General features: G+C 42.9%; 1 protein-coding gene and 1 long non-coding RNA gene across 3 annotated transcripts in view; one reads left to right on the top strand and one right to left on the bottom strand.

Moving 5' to 3' along the window:
• The window catches only part of LOC147134650 (uncharacterized), a 33779-nt gene extending 32606 nt beyond the window's left edge, over positions 1–1173 (top strand). The window contains exons 4-5 of one of the 2 annotated variants that reach the window (XR_015090026.1): positions 603–663; positions 1040–1173. This is a non-coding gene — a long non-coding RNA (uncharacterized LOC147134650). The remainder of the gene's footprint in view (positions 1–602; positions 664–1039) is intronic. The other variant, XR_015090025.1, reaches the window with a different exon arrangement.
• Positions 1–21156, bottom strand: part of LOC147134649 (protein shisa-8) — a 67624-nt gene that overhangs the window by 18160 nt on the left and 28308 nt on the right. Inside the window, exon 3 of the mRNA XM_086054855.1 lies at positions 19791–19906. Coding sequence (XP_085910981.1) covers positions 19791–19906 — 116 coding nt within the window. The remainder of the gene's footprint in view (positions 1–19790; positions 19907–21156) is intronic.

Below are 21156 nucleotides of genomic sequence, written 5' to 3'. Positions count from 1 at the left end.
CATACCAGTCAAATCAAGTGTTTTGATGAATTATGCTCACTGTAAATTGTTGATGACTTATTGAGCTTTGTGTAAATATGTTTTACTTTGCCACCCATCGAGCTGAGATCTGTTTGTCATAAGAAGCCAATTATATGTTTATATTTTCTCATTCTGACATGGACTTTCTGGACAAGTCCACTTAGAGACTTACAAAAACAATCAAAAGGCTTAAGGTCAGCTCCCCCCTTTTATGCAAAAGTAGGCAGGAAGTGGGGACTTATTCCTGAATCCATTCAGACAGGATGAAAGGTCACGGGGGGTATGTGTATTATATTTCCTATGAAAAATTACAGACTAGACCTTTGCAGCCAATGGATTGCAATAAAGAAGCAAAAGAAGTCCTATAAAGTGAAAAATGGAGCAATGACTGAGGAGGAGGGTCACGGAAAGACAAAAGTGAAGAATGTGAATGATGTTGTACATGTTTTATGCTTTTACTACACAATTGTCCTCCTCCAGTGTCACTCTATCAGTTTTGAAGTGGGGGATGTCTCATGTAATGTAATTTGATGTGTAATGCTCAGTGACACAATACAGTGTGTGTGTGTGTGTGTGTGTAGGAGAGATGTGGAGTGATCTACTATTTGTGGGATGTTCCTCGTACTGATAGCAATGTAACGAGTAAGCTAACACACACAAGTATACAAAGTCACATCATCAAGAGTCATTGTGCCATGTTTGAAATGTCCTTAATGGTAGAGGCGAGGCACCTGCAACTCTCTTGACCGTCTCGACTTCCCTTGAGTGTGTGTATGTCTCTTGTGTGTGTGCCCTCATGAGTAGAAATGATCTCATCCATATTCTTGGGGTGAACCGCAGTGGCTCAGCTCGCTGACTTTACGAAGGCCCATAAAGCCCTCCTGTGGCCATCCACCACGGTCTCCCATAACAACACTCGGCACCACTGATCATAAATATTAAATACAAGCATCATAGGGGAAATACTCATTCATCCTGTCGAAATTAAACTTAAAAAGACTTTTTTTTTTTCTTTTAGCAACCTGTGACTGCTTAACCAAGTAAAAAGCTGTTTACATCTCATATGCTGTGGAACCTCTGAGGTCCAACACAATCAGTTCCGGGATGGAGGATGACCTTCAATTTTCCGATAGAAATAAAATGTAAAATGTACCATTCCAGAGTCTGGTTGTTACCATCATAAAGCTTTTATCGACTGTACTGTGATTCTTTTAGTTGAAGGAGGGGCTTGCAATTTTCTGGGGAAAAAAACAACAACAAAAAAAAAAAAACACTTTTTGACACATTTGCTAAAACTGTTTTTTTGTTGTTGTTTTTTTTTGTGGTGCTTGTAAGCCATTTTGTTGCCTTTCAAAATAAAATTCAACATGATTAAATTAAATGATTATTCTAATTGGTCCGCTGATAGTGTAGTGGTACACACGCCTGAGTTGTGTGCGGGCAGCGTGGGATCGATTCCCGCTCAGTGACAGTGTCTATGTGTGCCCCGCGACTGGCTGGTGACCAGTTCGGGGTGTAGTCTGCCTTCGCCCATTGACGGCTGGGATAGGCTCCAGCAACTCCCCGCGACCCTATATAGGATAAGCGGTTTTGGAAGATGACGTGACATGACGATTATTCTAATTATGCTAGCCTTGGTCACAAGATCCTCGCATGCGGATGTCACATACTACCACACGCGCCACTCTTTCGAAGATAGGTCATCGCTGCACATGCTGTCACTAAGTTGGTCCCTCTGTTTTGGTTGTTTAATTTAAGTACCAACAAAAAGCCAAGGACATGGTAGCGTTCAATAATTTGATAAGTCTTGTAGACATTATCATCACAGAGTCTGATTGTGTGCGAGCTAAATTAGCTAGCTTAAATTGAAATGTAGTGACACAAGTCTTGGAGTGAGGCATACCATCTTCGAACATTGATATATATTGATTGTGTCATTGTCCTTCCATGTTTTTGTGGTACAAATGTTACTCACTATGCTTGGAGGCAGGGGTACTTTTTTTTTTTTTTTTCTACAAAGTAGTGTGTGCGTTATACATTTATATTACTCGGTCCTATGCATAATAATTGAGAACAAATTATGAATCAGCCACATGGAGCGAACTTATTGTAGTGTATTGTAGTGTATACAAATGGCATGAAATGTCACAATTATAGTTTGTCAATATTTCTTTCTCTAGCAGTGTCTCCTCTCAACAAGGAGTCTCCAAACGGTCAGCAGTACAGCAGGTTATTCACAGCGAGCCATTTCCAAAGCGGAGGGGGCTGGCCTTTTTGTCAGCTTTTAGCTCAGCAGTCAGCACGCTCCGCTTCCAAGCTGGCAAAAAGGTGGTGGCGTGGGTTTGAACACCAAGTGGAGCGCCAATGGTGACACATAATCCCCTTTTTTTTTTTAAACTCTGAGCACCTGCCCCTCCAAAGATCACCGCACGCCCGTGAGTAAAGCCCGAATTCGAACACCCAACCTCAGAACTGTGTGGCGGATGCGCTAACCGCTAGGTCACCGTGCCACTACATGATAATCATTCACAAAAAACACCCACTCAGCAACCGTCCCCCTTTTTGGATCAAGAGCTCTGCTTCATGTTCTCAAGCATAAATCTCCTGCCAGTGTGTCCACCCACCATGTCTAACCGAGATTTATACTTCACGCACACGCGCTGTGTGGGCGAGAGATGTCTGTGTATGTGTGCTAACACACGCCGGTGTTTGACCTTCAAATCATCTCCCAGCCCCTGGCACCACCTTCCAGCCCCCATCTTGTGACTGATACCTTATTAACGTGGTGGTCCGAGTTAGTGATGCAACGGCCATCTGAGGATTGGACTTGGATGTGTTAGCGCGGATTTTACGTTGGCTGCGGTGAAGCTTGAGGGAGCGGGGACAAAGCTAAGGAAATGAAATGGCGGAATGTTTTGAAGAGAAATGGAACTGAAATAAAGATTACGAGAAAGGCAGCAGATGGTTTAGGAATAAGAATAAGTGACAGGAGGGTGAAAGAAGTTGGCAAAATATTGTGAACGTTTCAGCGGCTGTCTTGTCTCAGAAGCACCTGCTCGCTTTGTCATGTTTGCCCTCATCATGTTTTCCCTTCAGCTCTTGTTAAAACAACTACCACATGTATTTTTTTGTAATACTCCACCTAAAAATAAGCATCCACATGCACATATATCCCGATGATGCCCATCTGTTTCTCAGCCTGCGTTCGCTCGCTTTTTCCCTCCCACAAGGAAGTGATTTGTGAATTCTGTCATATGCTGTGCCCCTTAAATTTAGCCAGGCAAAACACAGAGAAGGATAAAAATGAGCTGACGTGTCTGGCAAGATAATTACGTGTTCCCTGTCTTCATGCTGTATCATTTTCCCAAAATAATCCAGCTATCTGAAATATGTATTACTCTCATTTCGAAGAAGTTAAAAATTAGGTGTCATATATTGGTAATGAGTTTATATTACTGTGTTTTGATCTTCATGAATGAATTGGGAATAGGCATTCGACTAAATTATCCTTAATCTAGCAAAAGGAAATTTAAGTGTTTTAAGAATAATTTACAAAGAGGCGACCGATCCAGGGTGTTCATATCTCGCCTCTCAGTCAATCAGCTGAAAGTCTCAAACTCACCCGTGACCGAAATGAAGATGAAGACTGATGAATATACCGTATTTGTGTGACTGTTATTTGGTAGGGGGGAAAAAACGAAATACTTCCTTACTGAAGTTGAGATTGAGCAAATTAAACAATCAAATGAGGAAATGATTTTTATTCCCATCTCCAGTCTTGAGACAAATAACTCAGTGAAGCCAATCCATAATCTGAAATGTTACCTCAGGAGTACAAATTGTTTGGAAAGTAAGATGTAATCATCATAAAAGATTGCCCTTTTGTAATTATTCACTTTTACGATGGCAGCTTTCTCTAGCGACTTTGAATAGTAGCCACAAGAAAGACTAGCACACGTGCTAATAAATCACCGAATGACACTCGCAGCTTTGGGGGACACAGAAAGAGAGAGATGAGCTATTATTAAAGGCATCAGCTGCACCTGTGCCTTTCCCTATTTAACTTGTCACAATGTACACCAGGGCGCCAATAGTTAGACATGTAAATGAAAGCATTATCGGAAGCCTGCAATTTGTCATCCTTTGTGCCACCATTTCTTTGTTCCAAACAATTTCTCATTATTTTCCGCCGTCACATTTTTTAGAAACTATTTTTTTCAGGCCTGCTGCAATTAGTCTTAAAAAGAACGCTCAGGTGGATGCAGACTCGTGAGCAATTCGTACGCGTACGTTATAGAACTAAATGTAAATAACAACCCAGATGAGTCGGCGTGATAACTTTTAAAAACAATGCAACAAGCCATTGAGTAATCGCGAGTTCATAGATCGGTCATAGGTCACGACTTTGACATTTGACTGAGTGTGTTCTTGATGGAGACAGGCTGGGTGAAGTGTACCACCTCGGGCTGCCTTCTCCCGCATACTCATTGGGAGCCACATGCTTCACCATCCTCTACACAAACATTCAAATTGCAACACCTTACTCTCATTTTGTCCCCATATTGACATAAATATCAGATGATGTCGACGCTGGTGTTTATGTTGTAAAGCGCTTTGGCTCAATGTTTTTCCAAACTGTGCGATGTTTGCGTCTGCTAGAGGAGAAAGTAGAATGGCACTTTTGGTTGCAGTTTTCTGCTCAAAGCCAAAAAGGTACATAATGTTAGTCTTGACAGTTTTCCGGGTAATAACTAAAGCAGAGAGAAGTGACAAATATTTGTGGAAGAACACACATTTCGAAGGAGTCTGACTATTTTTATTTCAAACGCATTCTGGTCGCAAGTGCAATGCTATCCTGACCACATGTTAACAACACAGTCCTGTCACACATGATGTGCTTTTTGCATTGCTAAATGAGGGAGAGGATTTATTATTTATTTATTTGGGGCACTATAACACAAAGCTGCTTTTTGGCAAGTCATAGTCATACACTATCCCATAATTCGACTTCTACAATAAAAAACACAATATCTCCCTTGAACGTTATGTAAGAATTATGTTCGTTCATGTGCAGTACTATGTTTGCTGTATTTGTGCCAGCCTTGAGATTCACAAGAAAATGACCCAGTGACACGCACGCACGCACACAACGTACGCACACGCGCTGTGTGAAAGACGTCAGCACTTTCTCCATGCTTGACATTTCTGTTGCTCTGCAGCCAGCACATGGAAGCTGTCCACTGACATTTCTTTCGCTCTCTCCCACTCTCTCTCTACCTCTACTTGTCCCTCTACCCCCCTCACTGTCTTTCTGTCGGTTTCTCTCTCCCTCCCCGCCTTTCCTTCTACCTTTTCCCTCACCCTCTTCCTGTCTCCTTGCTCTCTTTTCTTCTCTCTCTCTTTTCCTCTCTCTCTACCTTTCCTTCTATCTCTTTCTTTCTCTCTGTATATCGCTGTCTCACACTAACCCTCACTCGCTCTCTCTTTCTGACCCTGCACCCCTCACGCTCTACCTCTTTCCGTCCTTCTTTCACTCTCTTCCTCCCTCCACTCTGTCGCTCCGCTTCTCCCTCTGCCGGGCTCTGTCCCTCTCAAAAATTACCTGTCTTTCACTCCCACTCTCTAGCAAACTCTCTAAACAAACGTCTCTACCGACAGACTCCCTACACGCGGCTTGCCTGCGTCATCCTTCTCACTTTCTATTTGGTGTTTGACTCCCTGATTCCCACAATGCTTCTCACCTCATTGTCACCCGCTTGCCTCCATCTGTCTTGTACACACACAAACATGCACAAACATATGCCTGCGACTGCATACTCCAACACACTTTACGCCGCTCGTCTTCATATTCTCGCCCCTTTGCCTGCCCCTCCCATGACTTGATTTCTGCTCCTGTTTACTTCCTTCGCGCGTCCACCTGTGTCTTCGCAGAGCGCCACTGAGGGATGGAGACAGCACAGCGAGTGACTGGCCGTGATTGAAAATCCTGTTAAGCTGTGTTTCACTGGACGCCTCTGTTAGTCCTTGTCCCATTTTCTCTTCCCTCCGTTCTTCCTCTATTCCCGCGGGCATCAAGTTCCTGCGCGGTGGCCAATGCCGGCCTCTCTTTGATCCCTCATAATGCATTGTGATGGCTGTGTCAGCGCTCGCCCTGATCTCACAGAAACTCTCCAAGAAACAAGCTACGATCAATAGAGCAGTGTCGCCAGGGAAAAGGGCTCCACTCTGTGCTCTGTCTGTGTGATTATCCCTTTCTTTTAGTATTTATCGCTTTCTCTTGTCATAATATAATTCGTTTACAAGTCACCCCCCACCCCCTTTTTGAATGCGTTTTCAACCTCACAATGCCGCCTTGTCATTTTTTTTCTCATATTTACCTCCCGTCTTTACTGAATACATCCACCAGTTGCAGCATGATGCACATAAAACACAGTCTTGTTATTTAAGGGGGCATATCACTAAACAAATGACTTCTTAATAGCTTGTATACAAATAGTTGGGGCTCTGCTTGCCCAGCAATCAAGTGTGAAATTAAACAACCAAGTAGTAGTGTAAATCTTTAGTGAGCTGCTTATTTCACAAAGTGTAGAATGTCTTGGGCATAGAAAATGCAACTGGTGGCATGCTTCATTTGAATTCGCCACCTCCCACTAGCTTCATTCGTTTGAGACAACCACAGACACTCTTCATGTCATGAATCTTGTCCTTGGAAGTGACAAAAAGCTAGAAAACATTGCGACTGGGCGCTTTACACAAAAGGCGGTCATGTGTATCAGAGCATCAATATGGGAGCTTAGAGAGCAGTGACAAACAACTTCCCCGTGTTAACTCGTACTAAGGTGGCCCTCTAGGTGGCCTGCACATTGAAAAATGTCCCAGCGCTGAGAGTACTTGCCAGGTGTGATGATGGGCTACTTTCAGGAGAACATTTCCTCTGGAAGAAAGCAGTCCAATGTGGACACGTTGCAAATGTGTTGCTGACAGGTTAGATTTTTGGTTCAACATGATGATGAAGGCTGTGGATGTTATGTAGTTACACGCCTGCTGGAATAACTCTGAAGTTGATTAAAGCTAAAACCATGTGGTCCTAAAATAGCAATTTCATGCATAATGTGAATTGAACACTGGCTTGTAATAAGTGTCTTCATTGCCATTGTGGCCCTGAATTACTACATTGCCAATGAAAGATTATACTACGGTAATATCACTGTCAACTTTACACAAACATGTATACGGTATATTTATTTTTAGCACTCAAACTCCATCCATTGATGGCTTCTATGCTGCTTTTCCCCATTCTGGTTACAAGAGAGCTTGAGTCTATCCCAGCTGACTTTGGATGGATCGCTGAATACTGTCATTGCTAAGTCACAAAATCTCATTTCAGTGTAGGACATCTACAGTAGATTCACTCCGTTTATGTCTTGAGTGAGAGATTTTTATAGGATATGCTTGATGGTCTCAAGACTGTCTTGTCTTCTGTTTTCTCCTGCAATTTAGCGGAACGCAAGACATTCTAGCAAGAGCTTTCAAAGGGCAAATCTCATTGGATCCAGGGGGCCCGCATCCCACTGTGCGTCTGCTTACGATTTAATGCTGTGGAAATGAAACACACAATTAGTCACTCTGTCTGCCTCAAAGTCTTGGCTCCCTGCTCCGACCCGCACCCCCCCTCTCCGCCGTCGCCGTGCGTAGGTCTCGTGTCTTTTTGCGTACAGGACAACGCGTGTGTGTTAAAAAGCAGCCTGTCGGTCGGTGCTGTCGAAAGCCTGTGGCTGTCACACAGCACATCGGCTGTCATAACAGACCTGACTCCCCCATCTGAGGTTCACGCATGGCTGAGTGTGATTAGGTTAAACACGCTTGCTGAGATGATGTGATGTGATGCCGCGTCGTGCGTGCGCCTGACAGTTAAGGGAAACGAGAGGGAGCGCTTGTGAGTTTGCGTCACATGCGTCCATGGGGTGCGCACGTGTGTGCAGATAGTGGTTTCTTTTCACCAAATTAGGTACACCTGCAAAGGGAACTTTCTGCCTGTACATATTTTCTTAAAACCAAATCTAGGGTTCGGTCACCTAACTTGGGTTGAGTTCTCCCAAAGTGACAATGTGAATGTTTGTCTGTGTCTGTGCGCTGTGATTAACTGGTATTCCAGTATAAGGTATAGACAACTAGGAAAGGCTCTAGCTGCCTGCGACCCTTAAAGAAGGAAGTCAACCCAAACATATTTTTTTTCAAAAATATGCTCTATGCAGGCCCACTAGTTGAAACGTGGCATTCTGATTAATATTGCGTTTGGGGCCGGCCATTTTGTCACTTCTGTCAACTGAAAATGACATCACAAATACTCAGAGCTCAGGTAACGACCAATCACGGCTCAGCTTCAGAAAACAGGTGATGGAATTTTTATTATTCCACAAACCCAATATTTATCAGAATGCCTTGTTACTAGTGGGCCTGCATAGAGCATAGTCTTAAAAAGAATAGGTTTGGGTTGACTTCCTCTTTAAGAGGATAATCGGTGAAAGTAATTGGATGGAGCCATACCTGTGATGCTATTTATAGTGCCACACTTTTTGTAGGCTTTTCATTTCTACTGACAATAACTCCCAGCCAATCAAAGTGCGCTCCCCTCATTGCCATTAAAATCATGACAGTGGAAGTGCCACTGTCACTCAAGTGCCACTCAAGACTTGCTTGATTCGTTTATACAGTTTAAACTGCAAGATCTCCTTTGCGGATGATGTAGACGGTCACCCATGTGACGTGGGTAATTGGAGACCGCCTTGCATCCTCGATCCTGGCCCTATGTGTGTAATAAGACATTGAAAATTCTCAGGTCGACATCTTCAGCGATAACATACCAATTTTCAGATTGCCTTTCCCAAACACAAGGAGACAAGGTTATTAAAGGCATATGTTTCCTTGTTATTGGCATTAGCAGTGAACTCATTAATCACAAGCTGTGAAAAGGTGGCACCTTTATTATTGTTAATACCATTTACTCGCTAGTAATTGGCAAATGGTTCATGGCATCCCAAACAAGCCAAGCAATGTTTGATTGGAATCAAATTGAAACATCACTTCACTGATATGAGGATAAAATTCTCCCAATCAAATTGCCATTATACTGTTTTAAAACAAAAATGAATACAAATTACCCCAAAGTCTCTCAAACCATGACAAAGTGTGAGTATTTAGTTTATTATGGTTTTAAACCGGCGGCACGGTGGTCGACTGGTTAGCACGTCCGCCTCACAGTTCAGAGGTCGTGGGTTCGATCCCGGCTCCGGCCTCCCTGTGTGGAGTTTGCATGTTCTCCCCGTGCCTGCGTGGGTTTTCTCCGGGCACTCCGGTTTCCTCCCACATTCCAAAAACATGCATGGTAAGTTGATTGGATACTCTAAATTGCCCCTAGGTGTGATTGTGAGTGCGGATGTTTGTCTCTGTGTGCCCTGCGATTGGCTGGCAACCAGTTCAGGGTGTCCCCCGCCTACTGCCCAAAGACAGCTGGGATAGGCTCCAGCACGCCCCGCGACCCTTGTGAGGAGAAGCGGTACAGATAATGGATGGATGGATGGTTTTAAACCCCCCGCTTTGCTGTACTTACAGTAAATCAATGTTAGAAAACAAATCAGAGAGTCATTATCAAAATCCTCAAAGTGTGCCAATATGGTTTTCACTTGTTAGTATCTTTGATGCTGGAATCAGCACTGTACAGTACGAAATAATGATACAATATTTTGTGCCAAACCTATCACACATGCACATATTTTTGGAGTGTGGAGGGAAATCACTTTCTGGCAAATCCATAATTGCAGAATAGTTGACTTTCTCGTTTGAGGTTTTTGAGTATTCGTTTCTCTTTCATTTTAGCATATATTGGGATTAAAGAGGGTATAATCTTTACACACACCCCCCCCATTTCTTGTAAAAGCACTTTATTTTTTGGAATTCCCCTTAATGTGCTCATCTTCCTCCCCCAACTGTTCATCATCCAGCGTTCCTGCAAGTCAGCACACGGGCCACCCTTGGCCTGATGCATTAAGCGGGAAGTCGTTGAGTCCTCACTGAATGGGGTTATGGCTCATTATGGCTTGATAATGATGCCAAGACGGAGCGCTATCCCGCCCTTTCCCTCCATAACATTAACACTATCAGTAGGCCTGCAGCAGTCGAGGATAATCCTGGCATTTTAATGTATCGCCACATGCCGCAATGCTCATATCGTCCTACGTCCATGCGCGCGCATACACCCCTTTATATGCCGTCTCGGCCCTGACACGGATCACCCCCGCCTGCACGTGCAGCACAACTGGGACATAATTCAAGATGATCTCGAACACACACTACGGAAACGGTCTCATGCACAACACCAAAACGCTCTCTCACACACACAACTCAAGTCCTCTTACGCATCCATATCGCTTGTATAATATCGTCGCTGTCATGTGAAAAACACGTCTCCATTTTTTTTTTTCCATTTTCTTATTTTTACATGAATCATGTTTCTGCGTTACAGACATTGCATTAAAGTGAAAATTGGAGATAAGTGTTTTTTACAGGACAGCGACGATATACTGAAATGGGTTTACATGAGAGCGTTTCGGTAGTGCGCATGAGAGTATTTCAGTATTAAGTTGACAGGTTATCAATAGTGTGACCAAAAACATTTCAATCGTAAGTATGAGAGTGTTACAGGAATGTGTATTTGAACAGTTCCATAGTGTGCAGGAGTGTGTTTTGATAGTGCTTGTGAGCTAAAAAAAAAATGTCAGTAGTGTGTGTGTGTGTGACACCATATTACTAGTGTGTATTTGAGTGTTTCTGCAGTGTGCATGAGAGCATTTCACTAGTGAGTGTGAGGTAATCCTGCTATTGTGTCCCTGGTGGCCTCTCTCACTGCATGCGTGCGCATTACAAACACACTCATTCATCATTGTCAAACGTGCAGAAAGGTGTCAATCTACGTATGATGGTGGGCCGTCAGGACCGACGGCGGTTTAGGAGGAGGGATCCACAAAACCTTTCTCCTCCACACACATAAGGTATAAGAGGAGGTGCACACAAACATGATGTATTAAGACAGTTGACGGCAAATGTGTCCTCTATGCTGTCATTTGTCTCGATTGCACTTCAATTGTCCACTTTATATCGCAGCTGTCAGTGGGTGTGTGGGAGGCGGCTCTGTCTATATTGCATGATGCGTGTGGCCGTCGAGTGGGGTCGAGTGGCCTTGACATGAGTGAAGAAAATAGTCAGTCAATGCTCTCACATTCACACACACACACACGTTGCCGCGTATTTTCACTCCACGTCCAACATGTCAAACACTGTGGATCTTTAAAATGCAAACATTCATTTTACTTCCATGCTTTTTTTTTTTCTTTACCCCTCTGACAGAACCCAGAAGCGGATTTTTTTTTTTATGATGCGTCAACATTGCTCGTTTGATCCACCCACCATCTCGACTTGCAAACCACAACTCGTATACCGATAGATGGAAAAATATAATCACAATACTGAATTCTGTCTCTTGAATGGAAAATAGTGACAGAAATGACAGTGTGCCTTTCTTTGTGTCTCATTGTGTTCTCATGTTTTCAAAAGTAGATCGTACAAAAGTTGAACACTATAGTAAACTCTTTTTCATTGTGGGCATTGTAAAGAAATACTTATAAATAAAAATAATGAATAAAAAAAGAAAAAAAACAGAAACATATTTTTTGAGGGCATGTCTGCGGAAGTTGGAGTAACCTTTGAACCTGTGATCTGGAGCTATGACTCAAACCCGAACCTCAGAACTGCCAAAAGCCAGGCATGTTAAAAGACCATATCACCGTGCCACTCTAAACTACTGTATTTCAAATTACGCGCAATTTACAGTGTACCACCAGATTGTCAGATATGTCAAAGGACACACCCTCGCTACGCCGGAAATCCCATCTTGCTGCACACTGATCCGCCAAATTGGCAAACAGTGAGCCTCGCGCTTGCAGCAGGATAGGTCAGCATTTCCGCATGCCCCATCTGTAAAAATAGAGCCCATTGTCTTTTGACTTTACCGCTGTATGCCATAAAGTCATTGCTTGGAGGTGCTGTCCCAATAACTATAAAAGTTGCCTTTGAAGTTCCTTTTCACACGGAGAGAGTCATCAGATCTATTCATTGTAGCCCTGTGATCATTTCTGGCCTACCTAAGTGTTCGGTCAGAGCGAGGGATCAGACGGCTCGATCTCCGCCAGACAATGAACGAAAGAAGAGACAAGAGTTAGGCGTGACGGGGACAGAGCGATGCCAGAAAAAGAGGAAAGGGGCGCAGTGAATGCCTGCGAGGGAGAAACTGAGGCAGAGGAGGAGCGACGGAGGCATGGTAATGAGAGGGAGTCGAGAGGGCAAGATGAAACATGAAAGAGTCGGAAAATAGAGCCAATGATGCAGGAGAGGATTGCGATCCTGATTTACACCGTATTTAACCACCCATCAGCAGGTTCTTTATATCCCTGTTGGATTATGTGCTGCATAGCTCCAGCAAGTAGGCATCGCACATTCATCCAGAGCAACAAAAAGGCCAGGAAGGCCGTTAAGTCTGATGGGCTGTTTGTTTGTGAGCATATAAACAAGTGTTAAAGCTCCAATTCTTGCCAAGTCATCTTTAATGCAGACAAATATGTAAATGGGTGCTTTTACACAGTGCTGTTTTCCAGTATGCCAATTTTTATTTTTTTTAATTTGTATTTTTTTTTGTCGGTAACCATGATCAATTTCCTGTAGTTGCAGATCTGATGTGGACAATAGTCACGAGGAATTGTGGACCATTTTTCTTGTTGCATTTCAGCAGTATTCTTGATACTTCCGTCGTTGTCTTACTGCGTTATCCATCTTCCGTTTAGCTTTAATTGGCAGATAGATAGTACGCCTGGAAAATGTCTTTGTAAAATTCATTTTTCTGTCGATGACGGCAATCGGTCCAGGCCCTGAGGGAGCAAAGCGATCCCAAACCATGATGCCCCCTCCACTATACCTCACAGTGGCAATGAAGTTTTGACGGTGGTGTGCTCTGCCTGTTTTTCTTGACACAGAGCATCGTGTGCTCCTTCCAAACAAATCAGCTTTGGTTTCATTTGTCCACACAATAGTTAGACTGCAGTGCTGTGGAACATCCAGGCACCCGTTTGCAAACTTTATACCTGTAGCAGTATTTTGGGGACTCCTTCAATGACATCTATTTTGTCGACATATCCCCCATTGACTGGACTATACGTTGGCTGACTCCTGATTCCGATTAGCCCTTGACAATGTTATCATCCTACGGGGTTCACATACTTTACATGGTGTGTCCCACAAAATCATGACAACTAATAATTACTTGTGTGGTATTAATTTGGGAAGGCTGTTTGCCCATTTTTTAGACTTGGATGATTATCAGATCACCTTTTATGACCAATATATGCATAAATGTAGGTAATTCAAACTGTAAGTACTGTAGTGATGGTGAATGTTTGGACGCTAATATCCTGTAGATAATCACAATTACAGATGGTGTTTTTTGTCTTCCATTAGAGCATTTTGCCAAACTAATGAAATGAATACTGCCTGCTATAGTAGAATGCGGCAGAGCTTGTCAAACTGAGACGCACCCCTATCTGGAACTTTCTCCATCCGTTTAATAGCTCTTGCTCTGCATTGCAACTGTTTAGCCTCAACCCATGCAAATAAATGATCCACTGGATCTGCAGTGCGCTGCTTAAAAAATGTATGCAAACTCATCCGAGTTGCAGATTTCTACATTTCTGTGTGCCATTAACATTTAAGCACCCTAAAACTGTCAGCTGTGGCCTGAACGCACATTCATGGTGCATGGCTTCGAGTTGTTTATAGTCACATAAACAGTCGTGACGCAATCTCATTCTCGGTTCCTAAACAAACGTAGTATAAGAAGCCATCGGGGCAAATTGCCGACCCGGCGTAGGCTCACGCACGGTCGTATGCTTTCACGCTTGAATGAACTTCGCACTCGCACACGTGCATGTAGAAATGATTCCTAATATATTGATGCTGGGTTTGGCTGTCATCCCTCTGCGTCTCAAGCTGTCTCTGCGGCGGGGTGTCATTGACAAGCTCACAGAGGATATAATTGGCACTGGCCCCCATGTGGCACTCTGATGACACTCCGTGGTATTCAAGGGCGCACAGATGTAAACAAACACGCTGATGCTTTAACACACAACAACCCCCTGCGACTTTTCACTGAACAGCAGCTCCGCGGGATCCCATGATACTCATTTTCTTATCACACCGATGGCCAACTCAGTCCGCCATTGCTCGTCCATTGAGAGAAGCACTTTCTCATCCGCATGTTTCATCTTCCATCTTCCATCTTTTACCCGACTTCCTCCCCTTCTAACTAGGATTGTATGCAAATTGCGCCCCACAAATGTGTCTTAAAGGAGGCCTTCCAGTGGAGAACTGGAGCACATCTTTTTATGCCTTGGCAGAGGCGGGCTTATTTTGTTTTGAAGGTTACCTGAGAGAAATGCTGAATAAAGGCTTTAATGGGCATGTGCGTGACCTCATAAAACAGTCCAGAGAAGCATGACGGCTGAAACAACAACAGCAAGAGCGTTGTTTCAAATTCCCACCATTTACTTATTCATGCTTTGTTCTTAAAGAAAAATGCTCTTCTTATTTCCTTTACAGTTAAAACATTTTTGCACCTCATAAGTCCCTGCCTGAGAACTGTTTCACATTTTGCAAATCAACAAAATACTTCACTGTCTCTCATATAGTGCTAAAGCCCTTCTCTTATTTGAATACTATTTTAGTTGTTTTAGCATCAACTTGGCCATGCAATTGCTGTGTTCACACAGGTCTGCATTTCCTCAGATTGTGGTGGTCACGCTGTCCATGGTGCTGAAATCATTGCAACAGTACATAGTTTCAATGCCCAAAAGCTGTTCAGTTTGGAGTTTAACCAAACTTTTCCTGAAAAATATGCCCGAAGCTCAACCGTTTAAACAGTCATCATACTACTTCCCCCGTCCACTTTTTGCATCCCGTTGCCTCTCCTTCTGACATTGACATAATCTCTCGCCTTCTCACTCCCTGCCACTCTTTGACCCCACACAATCGTTGCACTCCATCAGGCGAAAGGAGTGCGTGCGCTTGCGTATCCCTCTTTGTGATGTGTTCAGGTGACGCAAGCTTAGGTGCAGTTTGTTTGTAAGTATACATGCAACCATCTGCAAATGGATTGCGAGTATGGGGGAGTGTAAAAATGCGAGAGTGTGTGTGTGTGTGTGTGTGTGTGTGGAACAGGGTGGCTGTCCTCAGGGCAGCTCTCCCCACTAGAAGAGAGTAGGGCAGCAGCTGACCAGCTGTCCCCCTCGCAGCTAGCAGCATGCTGGCTCTTCTATCTGCTCTCTCTTTGCTTGTCTCTCTTCACCTCTCCTGCTTGACCCTCTCTTTAAAACTCCTTTTTTTTTTTTGCTAGCTTCATCATCCCTGTCGTCTTTCACCAACTGTAACATAACATGACCTATTTCTTTCCCAGCTTTCCTCTTCCCACCCCTCTCGCAAACATTCCTCAAATTTTTACATCCTGCAGGTTTCATCCCTCCCTTCATCTCTTAAGCAGTATCAAAAATATCTCAGCCTCAAAATGAGCTCAGGAGAGCAGGAGAGGGAGGGGAAGTGGATGCTTAGAGGATTTGGCTCCAGTCTTGAAAACTTGAGGGGGGGAAAAAAAAAACATGTTCTGCTTGTGTTCATCAGATACTTCCTGTGACTTGTGGCGCCTTTACCTGCTGCAGGCGATGTGCTTAAATCATGCGACGTAATAGTTTGAAAGCTCTTTAAGGCTGATAGCGACGAGGATTCCTTCATGCGTTTTTGCCTAAAATGGGCATCAAAAATTAATCTGACAATTAATGCCGATATTTTGGTGGTATTCATGTCACACTGGCAACAAAAGCTGAACAGGAATATGCTGCTTGTTATCGTGGTGCCTTAAGCTATGCGAGACCTGATGTGTTTTTTTTTTTTGTATTTTTTTTTGAAGATACAAACTTGATACAGTTCAACCACTTAAGCGACAGATATTTAAACACAAATGGTGGAGCAACAAATATAGACAGATATGACAATACTATATAAATGCAAAGGCATATATTCTTTGTCCTCTCTGAAAAGAAGCAATTTAGCATTTTACACAGGATCGTGATGACAGATTACCTCCATGTATATCCATAAATCTGTATTACACTTCCCCCAGGTGGCCAAGGTGTGTAAATCAGAAAGAGCAGCAGGGTGCCAATTGAATTGAAGCGAAAAAGGTGGCAAAAACTGCTCTTTACATTCTACTTACGTAATTATCTCATTTCTGTATAGGGACTTATTTTTCCGTATTAAAAACACACAACAAAAAAGCGTTAACTCCATCTTAAAGGGGTGAGATAATTTAAGATATAATTGTTTTCAATAATGATCCTGGTCACGAAATGAACTCAACTGACATCTCAAGCTACCACTGTTGAAAATCAGGATGAATTGTATTTGTTAATTCATTTCGAACCAAAACTTTTCCGCTTGCATCCTCGGTTCAAAGTGTGGGAGGCAAATCCAAAGACACGGATGTGTGAGTAATACACTAAATACAACCGTAGGATCATCCCTCTCAGTGATCATCGCAGAGAACTTGAATCGTATTTATCTCAAACTCTGCCCTCTGACATAATAATGGACTGCGCGGATCTCCGTCTCTCTCTCTCTCACCCCCCACCTCCTTGGCCCGGAGGATTTAAATTAGTTTAATTAAGAGGTAATTACGCGTAGACAGCTGACACAGCATGATCTCAAAGATTTCATCCTCCTGCCCTCCCTGTCATCATTGTGTACTTCCACTACTGCTGCCAAAAAGCTTCCATTCTTGTAGTGCGATAACATGAGCAGTTAGAAAAAAAGAAAAAAAATAGAGTGCACAAGTAAGCTCCTTTGAAGTCGGTGAGGACGAGAGGAGGAACGCTTAAAATGTCTGAGTGGAAAGAGCTTCATAAATCCTAAAATGATAAACGCAACTGAAGTGCAGTGTGAATGTTTGTGGTGCTATAATTATCCACGTACATCATCTTGACCCATTGAATAAACAAACAAAACAATAAGCAGGCTATGCTGTCCTAATTCGAAAATGCACAGCGCTAAACATTTTTTCCCAGATAATGATGTTATGGAAGTAAAGTACTACAACAAATTGGTGCGAGAACTCAGGGGGAGTAAAGACGGTCGAATTTAATAGCAGGGGAAGAAAGAAAGAAAGGCAAGATAGAAGAATGTTAATAAGCACAGCATGGGGTGAAAATGAGGCCAAAATGTGTTTATAGGCATGGTGGGAAGATGAAAGTCAAGTTGTTGTTTTTTTTTCTTCTATTGTCTGAATGCGCGAGTAAACATCGCATGTGTGTTTGTGATCATGAGAAGTAGGAAAATAAGAGTACAATAATTTATAGATGAATCAACACATTCAGGCTGCGTATGACTCGTTTTTTGTGCATTGATGTTTGATTACGTAACTCTCTTTCGTGAGTCTTTTTGATGCACTATGAGTTGCCTTTGTGGCACATAGCATACATCAACACCGTTACATGCGTGCCGGGCAACAAATAGTTCATATTTAAATGCGCGAGGGCAGATGTGAGGCAGCAGGGACCTTTTGTCCTTTAAATAAACATGCCACCAGTCATCACAAATGAGTCCTCGGGAAATATACTTCATTTCTGCGTCTGTGTGTGCTGTCAAAGAGTCGAGAAAAAAAAAAAGAGAAAAACAGATGGGTCACTCAGCATTCACTCTGTGGGTTGGGAGCTGGAACGAGGCTAATTACGTCTTGATTAAATAGAACCTGTCCTGTATGTGTAATGATGAATCGGACAAAAACAACTCATAAACGCATACTGGTGTCTTGAACTCATTGACATATTCACATTACAGTTATTTGTACGAGTTGTTTGGCCATTGAGGTGGCAATTGGGCCGTGTTTATACTTGTTAAGCATTTATCCCGGCCAACAGGTGACACTGTAAATATCCGTCTACTCTTTGGTCTGGCTCAGATCAGAAACTACTCAAATCTCCAAACTGTTTTTTCGGAATGAAGAAATAGGTGACTGGTTTGTCATTTATCAGATATTTTCAGAATTCAAGAGCATTTACAGATTTGTTCTCAGCCTATTTTCTCTGCTTCAAATCCGTTAATCTTGCATTAACCCATTAAAGCCTGAAGCCCAACGTGAGACATCTCTCTAAAACGTACGGTCGTCTTTGGAGTCACCCTTGAAAACCTGACATTTAATATCTCAGCCCCTGTAGCAGATAGAAACATAATTCCCCCCAAAATTGAGATCTTAGACGTGGCTTTCACACAGGTCCGACTTTATTAATCTTTACTGTTTCAATCGAAGATGCAAGTGAAGCACTATTTTTAATTTTAAAAAATCGAGTGGTAATTACCATGCTGTGTTACAAAGACGTTGAAATCGTCATTGTCTACGAACATATATCTTAACCATACATCACGTTTGGATGGATTCACTGCTTTAAAATCCGCAAGTTTGTCGTCTATATCACTGCCGTGACTTAAATCAGAGCTCCCGCGATCGACTGCGGCTTTACTCCTTGAAAAAATTCCGGATATCCTACGACAACTCACGGCACCGTCACATGTATATTCTGATGCATTTCGATGGCTAAGAGACCAAGATTTGGATTAAAAAAAGAAAATGACGTATACGCTCTCCCGCCTTTAAAGGGAGAAACACGCAACAGCGCTCACGGCTTTAGTGGTAGAAACGTGTCCTTAACCCTTTAAGACTGTGAGTGCATAACCGTCTTTCTACCCTTAAAGCCTGGAGAGCACATAAGTCATTTTCTTTTTTTATCCAATTTTTGTCCGCATCAGAATAGCTTTGTGTTGAATTTCTAAGAAAACTTCAGGTTTTCAAGGGTAATTTCAAAGACGACCTTAGGTTTTGGGGAGCTGTTGAGCCAGGCGTTTTAGGCTTTAATGGGTTAAAATAACAAATAAAGTCCGGACAGAGTCACATATGGGGAAATGGGCTCAAAAAATAAAACTACTACTGAGTCTTCTGAGAGGGGATTTTTAGTGCACATCATTTTGAAGTCCGGAACTATAAAATGAGTCTAATTTTATGCTTTCTTTTGTACATCTCCTTCGTGTAAGCACAGCGTGTGAGTACTTTTGCCACCACGGTTTTTTTGAGCGTCTCTCTAGTAGTAGTAGTCTTCCAGCTTTCGCATCCAGTATGCGTCAGAACAGCAAACAAATGGCGACTGTACAATGCACTTGGTAACAGCTTACAAAAGCATTACTGCTTTGTCTGCTCATTTCTCATCACTTCCAGTGTGTATTCTACTTCTCCTCTCTCATTCTTCTGCTCTTACAAGCCCTGCTTGTTAATTCAGATTATGCGTCACCAAAGAAATGACGTGAAACCAAAGGAAAGCCAAAGTGTGCTGAGTTAATCTTCCGATGCTCGCTGAGCTGATGTCTTGCACGATGTCATACACCAGCAGATGTTGCTCAAATTCCATTTTAGAAGATGTTAGCGGTGTTCATCTTGAGTTTCTGTATCTGTGTGTGTCACTACATTCCTCTGCCCCATTCTCTTCATATCTGACACCAAACTAATAGTAATGAACAAAAATGGCCAACTCTGTCTTGTCAGTTTGAGGGCGAGCTTTAGTATGAGGACTGACCGTTGTTGGAGCGTAACGCCCTGGCCGAGATACCGTTGGTCCCTATAGGGTGGTGTATTCCGGTTCCATCCACAACTCCCGCCTCGCCTGGCTGCTTCAGCAGCTCTGTCAAAGTCCTGAGGAGAAGAAGAATAAGATTACATAAAGCAAAGAGGAAAACAAGAGAAAAAGTGACAATTACTCGAGATGCTGAAAGACTTGGCGCAGAGAAACTGAAGGTGCAATGGGAAGGAACACACTTGCCATGTACAAAGGAGATATCATTAGGAAAATCCTCCGTGCCTTTATAGAAGTTGCCCAGTGTTCATCTCCATAAACCTACAGAGTCTAACAGAAAGCGCTTTTGAGTTATCGTCCAAAAAGTGAAAGAAAGATGAAAAGGAATGCGTCTCTGGATGTTTGCCAACGGGAATGTCGAACAATGAGCTTCCCCTCTTGCCATCTTTTGTTGTTGGAGGCCTTTGAACAAGTTCAGATGTGCATGCCTCAGAAGTGAAACATTTGCTGAGAAAAATCTCCAACCTGCACCATCAGATAAAAGCTGTTTGCTAACAGACAGCTCTATTTTAATAAACGTAAATGTTTCATTTTGTTGAGTGCACTCCCTCCCGGAGTAACGTTTTCTAAATGAGCACAACTTCATTCACCCGTGTGCTTCCTTCTGAGACTTGCGCGTCTCTTTAATAGAGTGAACCAACTCCTGCGGACAACTTTGTTCTAACCTTGAATACTTCTTTTTAAATGTACTTTATTAGCTACCACACCTCATACTCACACCCAACCTGAATTATTTTGCACAACCTGATAGTATTTGCACCCATTTCAAGGCTAAAAAAAAATGTCCACTTGGACTAGCAATCGCCGCAATCCCCTTACCTAAAAGTTTTGCACAACCCTGTAAAAAAAAAAAAACAAGTTAAAAAAAAAAATCATCCCCTGTGGTTATGAGAGCCCTAAACATGAAACATGAGCAACAGCGGCAGCTAAATGCTGCTAACAACAGTGCGACCTCTAATAGGTAGCTTCGCTCTCAGGCCATGACGCCATATCTGCACGCTTTGCCATACACGCACACCTGCGGCGTGTGAGTCCTACATGCGCACGGTGCAGAGTAGCGTGCAAGCAGGGCCGCTACGGGTGACTTTTATTGTCATACCGTGAGGACATTTGGAGATCCCTTACATTACACGAACACATACTGTATTGTATCAAGTGCGCTAACACCTACAGGTCAACAAGCTGTGGTTATTAGCACTCATGAAAGTCAATTACATGTTGAATGGACTTATTGTATTTCATTCAAGCGCATCATTAACACACTTTTAATGATATTTCCCTGTTTCCATTAAAAAAAAAAAACGTAAGG

Source organism: Filicampus tigris, chromosome 16, assembly GCF_054856515.1.
Source record: "Filicampus tigris isolate MCC_2025a chromosome 16, RoL_Ftig_1.0, whole genome shotgun sequence".
In the NCBI taxonomy this organism is placed as follows: Eukaryota; Metazoa; Chordata; class Actinopteri; order Syngnathiformes; family Syngnathidae; genus Filicampus; species Filicampus tigris.
Note: the sequence above shows the minus strand (reverse complement) of the source record. Positions and strands in the feature narration are given on the sequence as shown.